Source organism: Carassius gibelio, chromosome B1, assembly GCF_023724105.1.
Source record: "Carassius gibelio isolate Cgi1373 ecotype wild population from Czech Republic chromosome B1, carGib1.2-hapl.c, whole genome shotgun sequence".
Taxonomy (NCBI): Eukaryota; Metazoa; Chordata; class Actinopteri; order Cypriniformes; family Cyprinidae; genus Carassius; species Carassius gibelio.
The window spans coordinates 1,641,559-1,658,120 of NC_068396.1; the positions used below are offsets into that span (position 1 = coordinate 1,641,559).

General features: G+C 39.5%; 1 protein-coding gene across 1 annotated transcript; it reads left to right on the forward strand.

Annotated features, from left to right (window-relative positions):
- Positions 1 to 8,301: 8,301 nt before the first annotated feature.
- LOC127948504 (polycomb protein eed) lies at positions 8,302 to 16,124 on the forward strand. Its single transcript, XM_052544978.1, has 12 exons — positions 8,302 to 8,510; positions 9,646 to 9,798; positions 9,872 to 9,964; positions 10,401 to 10,466; positions 10,589 to 10,714; positions 13,572 to 13,653; positions 13,727 to 13,818; positions 15,133 to 15,266; positions 15,341 to 15,446; positions 15,520 to 15,678; positions 15,772 to 15,845; positions 15,919 to 16,124. The coding sequence occupies exons 1-12, from the start codon at positions 8,364 to 8,366 to the stop codon at positions 16,043 to 16,045; spliced, it is 1,359 nt and encodes a 452-aa protein (XP_052400938.1). The 5' UTR covers positions 8,302 to 8,363; the 3' UTR covers positions 16,046 to 16,124.
- Positions 16,125 to 16,562: the final 438 nt, after the last annotated feature.

The window sequence follows — 16,562 nt, forward strand, 5'->3', positions numbered from 1 at the left end:
ATCTGACGTTTACATTTTACAGTATATTACTGTTTTTCCTTGACTTGACGGCAAAAAACTGTAGAAAAACACTTTTTTTTGCTGGCAACCATTAATTTACGGCAAGAAACAGTAGAAAAACAGTTATTTACTGGCAGCAGGGGTGCCAGTAAATAACTGTTTTTCTACAGTTTGTTTCCTGTAAATTAATTACAGTTTATTACTGTTAAATTATGTTTCATTCTGTTTTTTCTTCATCTTAAATCTTTAACCCTTTAAACCCCAGAAGAAAATCCTCAGTTTTAAATGAACACTTATAATGTGTGCACACTACAGAGTGTTAGAGTAACACTGAATCAGTGAAGTTAATGAGATAATTCGGTGATTAATTGATGATTGAGCATTAGTGATAAACACCTGCAGAATCACTGAAGGAAAGAGAAACACAAGAACTACAAATGACTTCAGCCACAGCCTTAGATGAAATCAACTGAATAAAAGAATACATCAAATCTCTCAAGATCCGATTAAACAACTACTAAAACAGCTTCACCAGATTCACATTACTAACCAGACTGACTTTATTTCTGTCAGATGTCTACAGAAGAACTTATGGAGAGTTAAATAGGTTTAGGTGTTTTTTTCACTACCATGATGGAGATCAGTGTTTACTTTAGTTGGGCTCTTGAACGTGACTTTTCAACAACTAAGGTTTTTTTTTTTTTTTTTTTCATGCTGTAACAATGCGCCTTTGGAACCTGTTATAGCAAAACAAAAGTACACAGAAGAAAAAAAATCTGATATTGTTGTTTATAGATTGACAAGAACAAAAACTATTATTTCTGATCTAATCCCGTGTCTCTTCTCTTATTGAATATTGATACTACAGCATGAGAAGGAACACTGCTGAGCCATAAGTTATGAAAGACTGTTAAGAAAATGTCACTCATAATAAATAAAAAAAAAACCTTTGCTGAAATTTAGACAGAAATATCAAGAATCAGCGTATGAATCACAACAATGGTGACAATCCACAAAATAAATGAACAGATCAGTTCTGAACATCACAACACATGCTACTAAAACTTAAAACAAATGCAAAATTATAAGCACATAAGAATTCAAGAAAATAAGTGAACAATTCAGGGGCATAATTTATTCATGCCGCAATGCATGCTGGGAATCATGGATGAGTTTTATCCTGTGCTGGTACCCAGCATGCATTGCATCATGAACCTTTTGATTGTCACCATTGTTGAGATTCATATGCTGATTGTTGATTTCTCTCTTTGAGTGTTGTGGGGACTGCTGCCCGAAATACTTTTTAACTAAAACTAGTCGTTAAATCCATAAATACTGGTTATCACACTACTTTTCAATCTTACTAAATTGAAGTGTCATTCACTCAAATATTTCAACACCAAATTAATATTTGATTATTATAGCAACACTTTAAGTCAGTCTAGAAGATCATGCCTGTTAGAAACAACCATAATCACTTGACTATCAAAATTAATACTGCTGTAACAGATGCATCATAAAGATACAAATACAGCAATAAAACAAAATGTAAAGTGTAAAAGTCAATGGTCAGGAGCCCATCTAAAGCAAACACTGATCTCCACAATGGTGACGCTAAACGAAACAGTAACATTATCATCTAAATCTCTTTAATTCTCAATAAGATCTTTTGATCTCTGTTCTCTGATCTGACAGAAATAAAGTCAGTCTGGTTAGTAATGTGTGAAGTTGGTGAAGCTGTTTGTTGATCGTTTAAATCTTCAGTTGATTTCATCTAATGCTGTGGCTGAAGTCAGTTGTATTTCATGTGTTTGTCTTGTTATGTTTTTTTTTCTTCAGTGATTCTACTCATTAACAGCAGCTGTTGATCATTGTCTGAATTCACTCATTAGTGTTCATTCTCTCTGTCAGGTGGACTATATTAGTAAACTCATGTAGGGAATAGTGAATGAGGGAGTAGGGTGTGATTTGAAACACAGCCGCTGAGTGTCGACTTTGAACGTTATTATTTTACGATATATAGCAGCAGGCTACTTCTCGAAAACGATGAATATTACCCAGTATGCACTGTTTAAATGAAAAACAGTATTTTACTGTCGAAATTTGGCCGTTTTTTTACAGCGATTTTTAACAGTGTAGTCCTGACATAAACGAGCATTTGCATGCTGCCAAAATTATAAAAATAGGCCTACACTGTTTTAAATGTATTGTAATATTTTTAATTTAGCATTATGTTTAGGATTAATCTACAACCTAACTACAATATGTTATCCAATAACTGCACTCAGACCCAAAAGATGACTTTTTTTAAGTCAGTTTTTTTATGATCAGATCAAACCCGTTATTTTTTAGCAATACCGACTCTGGGCTAGGAATATTTCTTTATTTGAGTGACTCATGTTTGATTTAACAAAAATCTAAATATAAACAAAAAGAAATAAAGAGAAATGACAGTTTGATGTTGTTATTATTGCTATTATTATTATTATTATTATTATTATTACGTTCTGTCTGAAGAAAAGAAAAACTGAAAATTAAGCTAGATTCTTTGTATTTTTTGTTCATGGGTAAAAAATGAGCTTATGCATTGTCCTGGCCGCACACCCTCGCTCAGCACACTATTCCTTATCAAGCCTGGAATTTACCCCAGGACCAAAGGGAGATTCGATGTGACACGCGGCTCGATTCAGGAACAGATAGCAATGTATAATCAATAATAGGCTATATCATAATCAGACTAAAATAGGCCTAATGCAGTCCATGCATGTGAAAGAGATATTAAAGCATAGTTTAAGCTTGTTTGTTTTTACCCATTTTTCCGTTTCTCAAACAAAACTAAATTACAATTACAACAACAACAATAATATGCTAATAATGATCAAATCAGTTTGTCATTTCTCTTTTGTTAGACACTCAAATAAATAAAATATAAGAAAACTGTTTTTTTAACAGCAGGGAGAGTAAGAGTGCATGAGGGTGATGTAATACAGTTGCATGTGTACTGTATGTCAGTGTTGCTATAGTTAGGAATAAAACTGCCTAATTTTTAAACTGCAGAGATGTAGCTGAATAGTTAGGTCTACTACGCTGCTGAAATTTAATGTTGGTCATTATGGTGGTAAACTTAGAGAGCCAAATATTGTATGAAGTTGTACTTTGAATAAAAAGTTTGAGAACCACTGGTTTAAAGAAATGGTATAAAATGTAGTCCTGCTTTAATAACTTTACACTAAACTATTTCTTCTTTCCCCTTGGAACAAATAAGTGTTTAATGAATAGTGTTGCACTTTGTTTCCAAGCCCCCTGTTATTGAACTGTAAAGTGAAAATATTGTATGTGATTTGTTTTGCATTCAGTTTTCAGTTAAAGATATTTCACAATAACAAAGTTGATATTTTATGAGGATTTAGTACAGGACAGTACAGAAAGTGCACAAGTGGGAGAGAGAGGAAGGGACGGCATCAGAAAGGACCTGGAGCTTGGACACTTTAAAGGATCACCTGAAGCACAGCACACTATATACACGAGGCTGTCGGTTCTAACATTTTATCCGAATTTGAAGAAACATTTCTACTTAAAATATTAAATACTTTCCATTCAAGGCAGTGTTTTTCAAGGCAAAGATTAATTTCATCTGTTTTATACAGAATGTTTCCAAAATGAAACTTGTTTTAAAAAAATTGAGCATGTGGTAGATTATTGAAGTTGGTTGTAAAGCCATTGCTGTCATTTGATTTTTAACCTTTATGAATTTACATTGTTGATCTAAATGCAAACTAAGTGCTAACTGAATGTACAGTTGTGTATTCACTCATGATGAAAGGTATACGACGGAGAAAAAACATCACAATATCAACGTTGATCCAATTTGCTAAATCTAAACATAATCCAATGTTGATTCAACCGTTGTACCCGATGTTGATTTACCGGCTAATCAACGTTGAAATGGTGGCTAGACCTGCTAAGAGCCGAACACGAACCAGCGAACGGTGCAATTTGTCGGGCACTTAAACAAGCAGGCAATCGTCTAGGCTACTACATGATATGATGCACAACTTTTAAACACTATCTCAATTACTAGGAAAGTTTTCTCATTTTGGAAACAATACTCAAAGCTGTGTCCAGTTATTTACTAATGCAGTAGTAAAAGGTAGGCTATCTGAGTAATAAGCTGAATACATAAAATGGGGAAGGTAGGATAATTGCTGAACATGAAATCTTAGCAATAAGCCTACATTAAACTATGAAGAGGAGCATGTTTAATTAACATGTTTAATGTTATTGGAGATGAAAATTGCTATTGTACAGAAATATATCCTATTCATTTATTTGGCTAAAATGATCTGGGCCCGGTTCTCAGATAACGCTCACTCTTTTTCTGTTTCTCTCTTGTTCCGAGGTCACCGTAGCCACCAGATCCAGTCTGTGTCCAGATCAGAGGGTCACTGCAGTCGCCCGGATCCAGTACGTATCCAGACCAGATGGTGGATCAGCACCTAGAAAGGACCTCTACATCCCTGAAAGACAGCGGAGACCAGGACAACTAGAGCCCAGATACAGATCCCCTGTAAAGACCTTGTCTCAGAGGAGCACCAGGACAAGACCACAGGAAACAGATGATTCTTCTGCACAATCTGACTTTGCTGCAGTCTGGAATTGAACTACTGGTTTCGTCTGGTCAGAGGAGAACTGACCCCCAACTGAGTCTGGTTTCTCCCAAGGTTTTTTTCTCCATTCTGTCACCGATGGAGTTTCGGTTCCTTGCCGCTGTCACCTCTGGCTTGCTTAGTTGGGGTCACTTCATCTACAGCGATATCATTGACTTGATTGCAAATAAATGCACAGACACTATTTAAACTGAACAGAGATGACATCACTGAATTCAATGATGAACTGCCTTTAACTATCATTCTGCATTATTGACACACTGTTTTCCTAATGAATGTTGTTCAGTGCTTTGACGCAATGTATTTAGTTTAAAGCGCTATATAAATAAAGGAGACTGATTGACTCTTAGCACACTAAGAAGACTCGAAAGATATATCTTACCAAAGTTGTTTATGTTCCTAAGTCTGTTCCTCGAATTGCCCCTTAGGAAGCTTCTTAACACGCTGCCTCTTCCGTCTGACGTTACAAGAGCGCTGTCCCGAGTGAAGGTGCTGAATTATTTGGCATCGATTGCTCAGGAATCAATTTTCCACTACACACGAAGGTGCAATACAGAGTTAATAAAGACAACACGTTCTATGCATATGAAACATTACTCAAATTATTCCAGTAACATTTATTTTAACATAGTTTTAGTTATCAGTAAAATATAGACTATAAATTAAATTATCAAATGGTCAGTAATATGTTCACACGATATGTTGTGACGGTTAGATGAACCGTGTATCCATTGCTAATCATCCACCCTCCTTATCCCGTTGTGCCACTTGTGCCACTTCTTGACATGGGTTTAACGACTTCTAAAAATTATTTAATACACTTTCATATTAATGGTAAGATAATTTACAATCAGAATTGATTGACAAGCAGCTGCAGTTACTTCTGTTAAATGCGGTATTGATTGCCATTGGTTAATGTTTTCAATAAAAAGCAACCTGTGAACAGACAGAGTTAGATACAGAATATGGTGGGGAAGCAACGTATAAAATGGCACCTAGCTTAGACCGTAGCACTCTCCCAAGACCTCGATCTAGCTCCCTGTAGCAAAAAACCTTGGCGCTGCGCTGCAAGTAGCTGGTCTTCAGGGCTTAAAGCAAAGTTCCGCCACGTTACCCTTGCAAGTGCAGGTCTGAGAAGGTCCAGCAGCTCCATAATGAGCTGTCTTGGGAAGCGATGTATATATATATATATATAGCCATGTCAGGCAAAATGTCAAAAGGGCTTAAGTTTTGCCAAAAAAAATTGACATGGACTAAACGGCTCGGCAGCGTCTTGGATTCAATGCAAGGACACGCTGGATCACTGCCATAGTCGTGGCCTAATGGTTAGAGGGTTGGACTCCCAATCGAAGGGTTGTGGGTTTGAGTCTCGGGCCGGACGGAATTGTGGGTGGGGGTAGTGCATGAACAGCTTTCTCTCCACCTTCAATACCATGACTTAGGTGCCCTTGAGCAAGGCATCGAACCCCCAACTGCTCCCCGGGCGCCGCAGCATAAATGATGAACACTGCTCCGGGTGTGTGCTCACAGTGTGTGTTGTGTGTGTTCACTGCTCTGTGTGTGTGCATTTCGAATGGGTTAAATGCAGAGCACAAATTCTGAGTATGGGTCACCATACTTGGCTGAATGTCACTTCACTTTCACTTTCATCGTTCATTGGACACGACCATGATTACCCATTTATAGATAGATTAGCCATTTAGAGCCAAATTGTTTGCAAGATTTTCATTATCAAAAGTGATTGCCAATTCGCTTTAATGACATTAGGAAATAGCCTAGGCTAATTACCACCATATTAGTTCCGATACCAAATAAAGTCAACTTCATAAATAGGCCTGTATCCATTGCGAACATATTTTATTATTAGTCTTAAAATGTCAATAACATAAAATCATTGTTGAGCCACAACATTGTCAACATACCATAGTTTGACTTGTACTGCGCTGCGCTGGTTTCTAAAGACTGCTGTACAGAGTCTTGAGCTCAAACAACGCTAAGAGAGAGCTTACGAATGGTCCAGACCAACCTTACGAAAGTGTGACTTACAGAAGATATACTTAGCGTACGAACATGTCGGGAATCATGCCATAAGGTTAAGAGAGAGTTTAAGGAATAGGTTAAGAACTACTTAGCGATAAGAACGTTTTGGGGAACCGGGCCCTGAGCTGAACTAGTCTGGTCTGTTTTAGTTTACCTTTAGCCCCTTTCACCCTGCACGTTGGACCTGGAAAATTGCCGGAACATTGCCGGGTCACCTTCTGTATGAACGCAAACAGGTCCCAGGATTGATCCGGGGTCGGGTACCTGGTAACATTTCTGGGTTCAGTCCCAGAACGAGCGCTGTGTGAATGAAAGCCAGAACTAATGGCGTAAAGGGTGTGTTATAGTGATGATGACGCATGTTATCGCACAACTTTATTTACCAGGTGTTAAGAAGGAAGATCAACGTTCGCAACTAAAAAATATGTGCATACTGTAATGAAGCAGAGATCAGTTAGTTCCTCACTTTCCACGCTGAAGCTGAGATCGTTCAGCAAGCTTCAGTGAAGGTTAACGTGCCTAGAGTTTTTGACTCGTACATTACACGTCATGCCCTGATGTCACGTGTCATTACGGGACCTTTACGGGTCGTGTGTGAATGCACGCACATATTCCATGTAATTACTGGCATTATGAAAGTGCAAAATCTAGTAACCTGGGAACAACTGCCACATTACCCATTCATTTTCCGGAATCGCAGTGTGAAAGCGGCTATTGATTGGGGGAAAACCGTTCAAACGTACTGGCTGCGGGAATCAGTGGACGTGGCTCATTATACTATTAGCAAATCGCCTTAAATGACGTGTGCTCTGAGCAACAAAAATGGCATTTTTCATGCACACTAAGACGCCGTAAGAAAAGGCATCATTGACGCATCAACAGCATATCTTGCAGTGCAAATACGGTTTAAAACGCCGCATTTGACGGCGTTTGGCTGCAAATGCGATTAGGGTATAGCATAATTCTGACCCTTTGGGCTTGCCATACAGATGGAATAATAACGTGTTTATACAGCAGGATGTTGCTAAAGACACTAATTGGTAGGAAATGTATAATTTAGTGATTCATGCTGAATGAAATGGGTTTATCAAGGAGCTTCAGGATTAACATTAGTTACAAATAAAGTAAATAAAGTCTGTGTAAAATAGTCAATGTGTTTATGATGCATATCTGACTAATGACTGATCAGTTACTCTGGTGTTTGTCTTTAATTACAAAGAACAAACACAGATACTGATGGAAGTCAAAGGTCTAGTTTCCACATTTGAGGCTGTTCATCTAATCTAGAGCATTGAGTTATCCACAGCTGAACCTTCATTAAATATGAATAATCTTTAAACTCACATCTGAAAGTCTTTTCCAAAGATAAACCTCGGTTATTAGCCTTCAGTGCGATTTGATTGAAATGCAGTTAAATAAACAAGACGTTGCTCTCTGTCTTAAAACAACAACAACAAAAACAATAAAGGCCGAAGACTGTTACCACACCTTTTTAAACCATATACAGTAAAATAACGCTTCTATTCTCTCGATAACTTCAATTCTGCTCTAGTTCGGGTTTAACTGTAGCCAGCGCGTGTGAACAGTCTCCCTCTGCAGTCGCTCAGTGTTACCGCAGCTGTCGCGCTGTTTTGCAGCAGTGTGGCATGAGCGCCAATGCTCTGCTTTCCGGCAGTGTGGCATTGCTGCTGCAGGAAGATGTCTGAATCTCATGCTGAGGCGGGAAACGAGATGCCGAATAACAAAAAGCAGAAATTAAGCAGTGATGAAAACAGCAACCCTGATCTGTCAGGAGACGACAATGTAGGTCAATTATGCTCTGAATATGTTTAATGTGTGTGTTTGTGCAGCTGCTCGTCAGTGAAGTTTCTCTTTGTCTCTTGTCGCGTGTTTCTCTTCAGCGCTAAACTCCTCCGGGTTAACGTTAGTGTGATTTAATTCACATTTCATATAACGTTACTCTTCATATTATCACACACACACACACGTGTGACTGTGTTTTTCAAATCGGACGTCTTCAGTGGTTTCATGTATTTATGTTGATGGCGATGATGATGAAGAACACCGACACTAATGATCATATGATCGGTTTCTGTGAAGAGTTTTTTTTATGTGTGTGAAAGCATTAGCTTCTCATAACGCAGATCCAAAGCATCTTAGTCAAGAGCAAGATTTAAGAAGAATTGAACAAATAGTACAATAAAAGGTCTGAACTGTTATTCTCTCTTTATTTAGAAAATTTAAAGTTAGTAACGTCTTGGTCACACAGTGTCTGACGAAGATCTTCGAGCGAAACATTAATGTCTTTGGCATGATTAGAAAATCACAGACAGGTGACTTTGATCAGGGTTGGAGCTAAACTCTGCAGTGCATGGGACCTCCAGGGTAAGATTTGAGGAAGTGGGCTCTAACTCTAGCACTGTTTATTCTATTTTAATCCTGCTTTATCATTTTTTTTAAGTGAAGTGACATTCAGCCAAGTATGGTGACCCATACTCAGAATTCGTGCTCTGCAATTAACTCATCCAAAGTGTGTACACACACACACACACACACACACACACACACACACACACCCCCGGAGCAGTGGGCATCATTTATGCTGTGGCACCCAGGGAGCAGTTGGGGGTTCGATGCCTTGCTCAAGGGCTCCTCAGTCGTAGTATTACCAGCCAGAGATTCGAACCCACAACCCTAGGGTTAGGAGTCAAACTCTCTACCCACTAGGCCACGACTGTTTATCTTTATTTATATAAAAACGCTAGCACTTTACATATCATTTCTCTTTTGTTGGTTTAGATTGCTTCTTTTGTCCATATTTGAAAGTCGCTTTGGATAAAAGCATCTGCTAAATGTAAACGTAATCAGACGTCTGATGCTGATTCCGTGATTAATCAGATTGATTCCATGATTAATCAGACGTCTGTGATGTTCTCAGGATGATGCGGTCAGCGTTGAAAGCGGCACGAACCCCGAGCGGCCCGACACTCCCACGAACACGGCCAATGCTCCGGGCAGAAAGAGCTGGGGCAAAGGCAAGTGGAAGTCCAAGAAGTGCAAATATTCCTTCAAGTGTGTCAACAGTCTGAGGGTAAGTAAGCCTGTAGTGCTTCTGTAGTGTGTACTAGTGAGGGCACTCTGACGGTGATGTGTGTGTCGTGCAGGAGGATCACGGACAGCCGCTGTTTGGAGTGCAGTTCAACTGGAACAGCAAAGAAGGAGACCCCCTGGTGTTCGCAACCGTCGGCAGCAACAGAGTGAGTGACACACACACCAACACACACTGACACACACTCACTCGCTCACTCACACACTCACTCACTGACTCACACACTCCCTCTCTCTCTCTCAGACACACTCACCCGAACAAACTCACTCACACACTCACTCGCTCCCTCTCTTGCACACTCACACAAGCACATACACACACACACACACACACACACACTGCCTCTCTCTCTTTCTCACTCTCTCTCACACACACTCACACTCTCTCACACACACTCTCTCTCTCTCTCTCACACACACTGCCTCTCTCTCTTTCTCACTCTCTCACACACACACACTCCCTCTCTCTCTCACGCGCACACACATACACACTCTCTCTCTCTCTCTCTCTCTCTCACTCACACACACACACACACACACGTGTCTCTGCAGATCCCTCATGTTGGGTGTGTCTTGTTCCTGCAGGTCACTCTCTATGAGTGTCACTCTCAAGGAGAGATCCGTCTGCTGCAGTCGTATGTAGATGCTGATGTATCCTTTCAGACACAGAATAAAATCATCAGACGGCTGGGTTTTATCTTGAAGTATCCGAGGTTATTCTGTAGATTTGTGCCAGTGTATTTTGTTATTCCCTTGATTCCTGCGCTGTCTAGGCTGATGAAAACTTCTACACTTGCGCTTGGACCTTTGACACGAGCACCAGTCACCCGCTGCTAGCCGTGGCCGGATCTCGTGGCATCATCCGCATCATCAACCACATCACCATGCAGTGCGTCAAAGTGAGTCCAGACGCTCGGCCCCACGTGGAGTATTGCTGGAAACAGACTGACCTGCATCTGCTGCTCCTCTAACTGTGTTAACACTAGAGGTCGACCGATGTATCGGTTCTGATGATTAATCGGCACCGATAGTTGATTGCTGGAACCATCAGTTATCGGCAAAAATCCATGCTCATAGTTTCCCAGGTTGCGTCTGTTGCTGGAGCGGCTGAGAAGGCTCTGTTTTCATTATTCAGAGCGAGAGCGTCCTCTAGTGGCTGAATCACTGACAGCACGTGCTGTGTTTAGACGCAGAGCGAGAAACTTCAGACAGAATATGCCGCTGCGCCTCGAGTGCTATTCGTTTTACTTGAAATTACATTAGATTCGCCCGAATCATTGTTAATGTACATAATGAATTGTATTTTGAGCATTTTCATTGAAACATTGGTCTTTCTGTGGCTCTAATAAAGTCTGTATGCTTCATTAATAGAGCTATGATATAGATCGCTCTTTCCGTTTGCTCCGTTTTTTTTAAACCGTGAACTTCAAACTTATCTGTGCCTCATTGTTCATTCTTGGAGTAAACTTATGTCCGTTTGGTGAATAAATTAACTGTTTTAGACCGTTGTTCGAGTTGAACGTGATGCGTCAGGAGTGTGTGTGATACTCTAGACGCAGCGCTGCTCATTTATATTGTTTAGACAATCATTAAAGGGGGGGTGAAATGCTTGTTTTCACTCAATATCCTGTTAATCTTGAGTACCTATAGAGTAGTACTGCATCCTTCATAACTCCATAAAGTCTTTATTTTTATTATATTTATAAGAGAAAGATAGTCTGTACCGATTTTCCCCGGAAAAACAAGAGCGGCTGGAGGCGTGACATGTGGGCGGAGCTAAAGAATCACGAGCACCAGTAGGCTTTTGTGTTGAGAGCATTTGGAAGCTGTGACACAGATCCAGAGGCTGAAATTTAACGAGCAGCAGCAGCAAAGGCGTCTCTATGTGGTATGTACTGAAACTGTATATATTTGCTTAGCGGTTTTGGAAAATGACTAAGTTCCACTTTGTCGTCTTTTTTTTTTTTAAGCTGTACATGTGGAAAGTGCAGTTTGATGACAACATCGCATGTTGTTTACTTGATGTGCTTGCGCGCCGATAGCTAAGTTAACAACACAGAGATATTTGAAGCAGTTTTACTCACCGCCTGCGGTTCCAACACACGATCGTGACCCTTTTTCGTTGGGATTGCATTATCCTTAAGAAATAAACGATGTGCAATCCGAAATGCAGGGAACAAACACTTGCACAACTCCGTTGATGCTCTGTAAAAATAAACTCCATCCACTGGTCCCTTAATGCTGTTTCTCTTTTGGTAATCTGTGCAGGGTTGTCTTGCCCTGGCAACCAAAAACACACTTCTTTTGTGACATTTGGCGACGCTCTCGCTCTGATCAGTGAAGTCTGTTGTGCTCTCAGTGCTCTGCTATACGGGAGCGCGCTCTTCCGGCAGAAGTGCCTCAGGACCCATATAAGGAAATTCCGCTCCATCTAACGTCACACAGAGACATACTCGAAAAAAACTTTCCCAAACTTGTGACAAACCGGAAGAGGTTTTTTTGGAACAAAAATACTCCTTCAAACGTACAACTTAATTTTTGAAACTTTGTCCATGTTTAGCATGGGAATCCAACTCTTTAACAGTGTAAAAAACTCAGTATGCATGAAATAGCGTTTCACCCCCCCCCTTTAAGTGCTCAATATTAGAAGCAGTTAAAGTGTGAGAGTAAACATTGTGCCGGGATAATTGTAGGGCACAGAACTGTAAAGATATTCACGGCAACCCGTCATAATAAGTTACTACTAAAATTAAACAGATATTAATTTTAAAGTAATAATCAAACAACATTTCCATGTTTTCATTTTAATAATAAATCCCCTTTGTTTCCCCAAAAGAGTTTGCTTAATTTTCAGTAATTAAGACAAATAAAATTAATGTTTCATGCCTTGATTTGAAAACAATAAAAATGTAAATACACAAAATTTTTGAGGGGGAAAAAATCAAATAAAAAATCAAGTTGTTTTATGCGTTCAAATAATTAGACATGCTAAAACAGAATTTGGTAACAAAAATAATATGGTGAGGAAAAAAAAACATTTCAAAGGGCCTTAATCATGTATTTTTTGTGTAACTCTTATTAAATTGATGTGAAAATGTATAAGTTAAATAACGGAATTTGTAAATAAATAAAATGTTAAATAAAAAACTGATTTCATAGAGCCTTATTAGAGTGTGGTAATTTTAACATTTACTACTACTGTTATTATTATTATTATTATTATTATTAGTTTATTACTACTACTACTACTATAAGTATGGTTCAGAACCGTTTTTTTTTTTGTGTGTGTAAATAAAGCACTATTTTAGTTTTTGTTCAGTATCCATTTTAAAATCTTGGATTCTGTGAATTAATCTGTATCGGCCAGTGTGCACAAACCTAGCTATCGCTATCAGCAAAATCCACAATCAGTCGACCTCTAGTTAACACTCATTTCTTCATGTGTTTACGCTGATTTCATTTGATTTCTTTGTTTACGTTGATTTCATTTGATTTCTTTGTTTACGCTGATTTCATTTGATTTCTTTATGCTGATTTCTTTGTTTACACTGATTTCGTTTGATTTCTTTGTTTATGCTGATTTCATTTGATTTCTTTATGCTGATTTCTTTGTTTATGCTGATTTTATTTGATTTATTTGTTTACACTGATTTCGTTTGATTTCTTTGTTTATGCTGATTTCATTTGATTTCTTTACGCTGATTTCATGGTTACGCTGATTTCTTAGTTTACGCTGATTTCTTCGTGTGTTTGCAGCATTATGTGGGTCATGGAAATGCGATCAACGAGCTCAAATTTCACCCGAGGGACCCGAACCTTTTGCTGTCGGTCAGTAAAGGTAAAGAGAGCAGACCTGTCAGTATGTGGTGTGTTCAGAGCAGGTTGTTGATGGTTTGCGGTATGTTTGTCAGATCACGCGCTGCGGCTCTGGAACGTTCAGACAGATACTCTGGTGGCCATCTTCGGAGGAGTCGAGGGCCATCGTGACGAGGTCTTGAGCGCCGTGAGTGTCAGCTGGAGTATGATCCTAATCACTGCAGCGTTTCTACATACAGTCCAATGCTTTTTCCTCAATCATTTCATTTCATTAATTTCATTAATCAGAGAAAAAAAATCTAATTTCTGCTGTTGTAGTCTCATTTTGTAAACGTAATCTATTGACAAGCGCAAACTGTGTTTTTAATCCAAATGTAATTGAACATTTTAAAAATCAGGTGATTGTTCGTCCATCTTTAAAAATATATTGATGTATAGAGACAAAAGAATGAGATTAATTCACTGTCTGTGATCGTGTTGTGAAGACTGATGATAATAGGCTACACAACCCAAAAAAGAAATAAAACTTGTGCTTTTATTTCTCATCAGTGATGCGCGGGTCGTCTCATAACCTGCGGATTTGAAGAAATTGTCACTTTTTATTTATGTGTGGGGCGGGTCATTGAAAACAAAACCTATATATGTTGTAGTGTTGGGCGATATGTTCATTTATCAGATCAGATCGACGATACTCGATATTATCATGTTAGAGAGAGACTCTTCGCAGAACTGTTTGGTGTTTCAAACTGCGCAGGTGCGCGAGAGAGAGACTGGAATCACCATTAATCTAAAAAATATACTTTCAAACCTACTGATAAACTTATGTGAAATATAAAAATACTGTATTTAAAACCGCTAGTTCATATATAACTAGGGGTGCTCCGATCACGATCGGCCGATCGTTATGCGCATCTCGTCAGTAAAGCCGGTTTTCTAATCAGCGGTTAATTCCATCAGGTGCGTGATTTCACATAGAGCAGCTGTTACTACACAGAGCTGTTGTTAATAGAGAAGATGCGCAAATCCACTTCATTTTAAGCGTTTATTGGCGCATCTTCTCTATTAACAACAGCTCTGTGTAGTAACAGCTGCTCTATGTGAAATCACACACCTGATGGAATTAACCGCTGATTAGGAAACCGGCTTTACTGACGAGATGCGCATTAACGATCGGCCGATCGTGATCGGAGCACCCCTATATATAAATATAAAGTAATCAAAACAGCTAAGTTCATATATTCTGAGTAAAGTTAAATTGAACTGATCATACATCGCTCCGGACCGCGCTCCTCACGACGAGACCGACCCGTCACAGCAAATAATTTCATAAAACCCGACCTGCGCATCACTTTCTCATCTAACAATATAAAGGCCTACGTTTGAGCAGATATTGTCAGATCTTATCTAAAGGAATCCTGTTTTAAATACAATAAGATTAAACCGTTTGTGAGTCCAGAAACACAAGCCTGTGTGCCACTAAACGTTTCTGTGGTGTTTTCAGGACTTTGATCTGCTCGGTGAGAAGATCATGTCGTGTGGGATGGATCACTCCTTGAAGCTGTGGAGGATCAGCTCTGAGAGGATGCAGAAAGCCATCCGTGGTTCGTACGAGTATAACCCCAGCAAAACCAACCGGTGAGTGACGTCTTCCTCCAGCGCTATCCTCTGCTTCAGCAGTGCTTTCAGCTCCTCTCTTACTGCGTCCTCAGGCCTTTCGTGTCTCAGAAGATTCACTTCCCAGACTTTTCCACACGAGACATTCACAGGAACTATGTGGACTGCGTCCGCTGGCTCGGAGATTTGATTCTTTCAAAGGTACTTTCTGCAGCACCAGAAGCCGAAGTGTTTTATTATTTCCTCGTGCTAATCGGTTGTTGTTGTTTTGTAGTCATGTGAAAATGCAATTGTGTGTTGGAAACCTGGGAAGATGGAAGAGGACATCGACTGCATCAAACCGAACGAGTCTAACGTGACGGTTCTGGGCCGCTTCGATTACAGTCAGTGTGATATTTGGTACATGCGCTTCTCCATGGACTTCTGGCAGAAGGTGAGCGGTTCCTGATCGACGTGAACTGAAGCGACTGACGGTTAGTAAGAACATCTGGTGATCAATGAAGAGTGTGTGTCTTCTCCTCCGCAGATGTTAGCTCTTGGAAATCAAGTCGGGAAGCTGTATGTTTGGGACCTGGAGGTGGAGGATCCTCATAAAGCGAAGTAAGATTCCTCGTCAGAACGATCCACAGACCTGTGTTTGTGTTATTTCTAACTCTGCTTGTGTTGTGTTCAGGTGTACCACGCTCACGCTCCCCAAATGCACATCTGCGATCAGACAGACCAGCTTCAGTCGGGACAGCAGTATTCTGATCGCTGTGTGTGACGACGCTTCGATCTGGCGCTGGGACCGACTGCGCTGATCCATCATCTGCTTCTGCTGCCTTTTCTTTCTTTGCCTTTCTCTCGTCTGACTTTAATAAAATCTATTTTTCTAGCCTATTCCTCACTCTGTTTTTCTAGCCTATTTAAATTGTGAAATTTGTATTTATTTACTTATTTAACCATGGGTGTATTCCAGAAAGGAGGTTCAGCAAACTCTGAGTTGACTAAGCCTGAGTTTGGGTTCAGAACAGCTGAACAGAGTTAGTTCTGTTCGCTCGAGTAGTTCTCGATGAGAACAGAGACTTGCTCGTGCTACACAAAACCACTTTGATTCCAAACAACTTTTATAATATCAGCGGTGAAAACTGCATGAAAGGTAAGTTAATGAACTAATCTTAATTTTAATAGTGTCCCATGGGCAAGAAAATAAAAAAGGAAAGAAATGTGAAACAATAAATGGGTGAAAAGGGTGAAGGCTAATGTTATATGACTTAAAAAATATTAGAAATTCAATAAATATAATTCGATGTAGATCTATGACAATGTGCAGCTGAT

Bases quoted from the DNA above. Each gene is read 5' to 3' on its own strand.
- LOC127948504 (XM_052544978.1), top strand. From the start codon at position 8,364: ATGCTCTGCTTTCCGGCAGTGTGGCATTGCTGCTGCAGGAAGATGTCT. The intron at 8,511-9,645 runs GTAGGTCAATTA...TGATGTTCTCAG, and splicing joins ATCTGTCAGGAGACGACAAT to GATGATGCGGTCAGCGTTGA. The intron at 13,819-15,132 runs GTGAGTGTCAGC...TGGTGTTTTCAG, and splicing joins GTGACGAGGTCTTGAGCGCC to GACTTTGATCTGCTCGGTGA.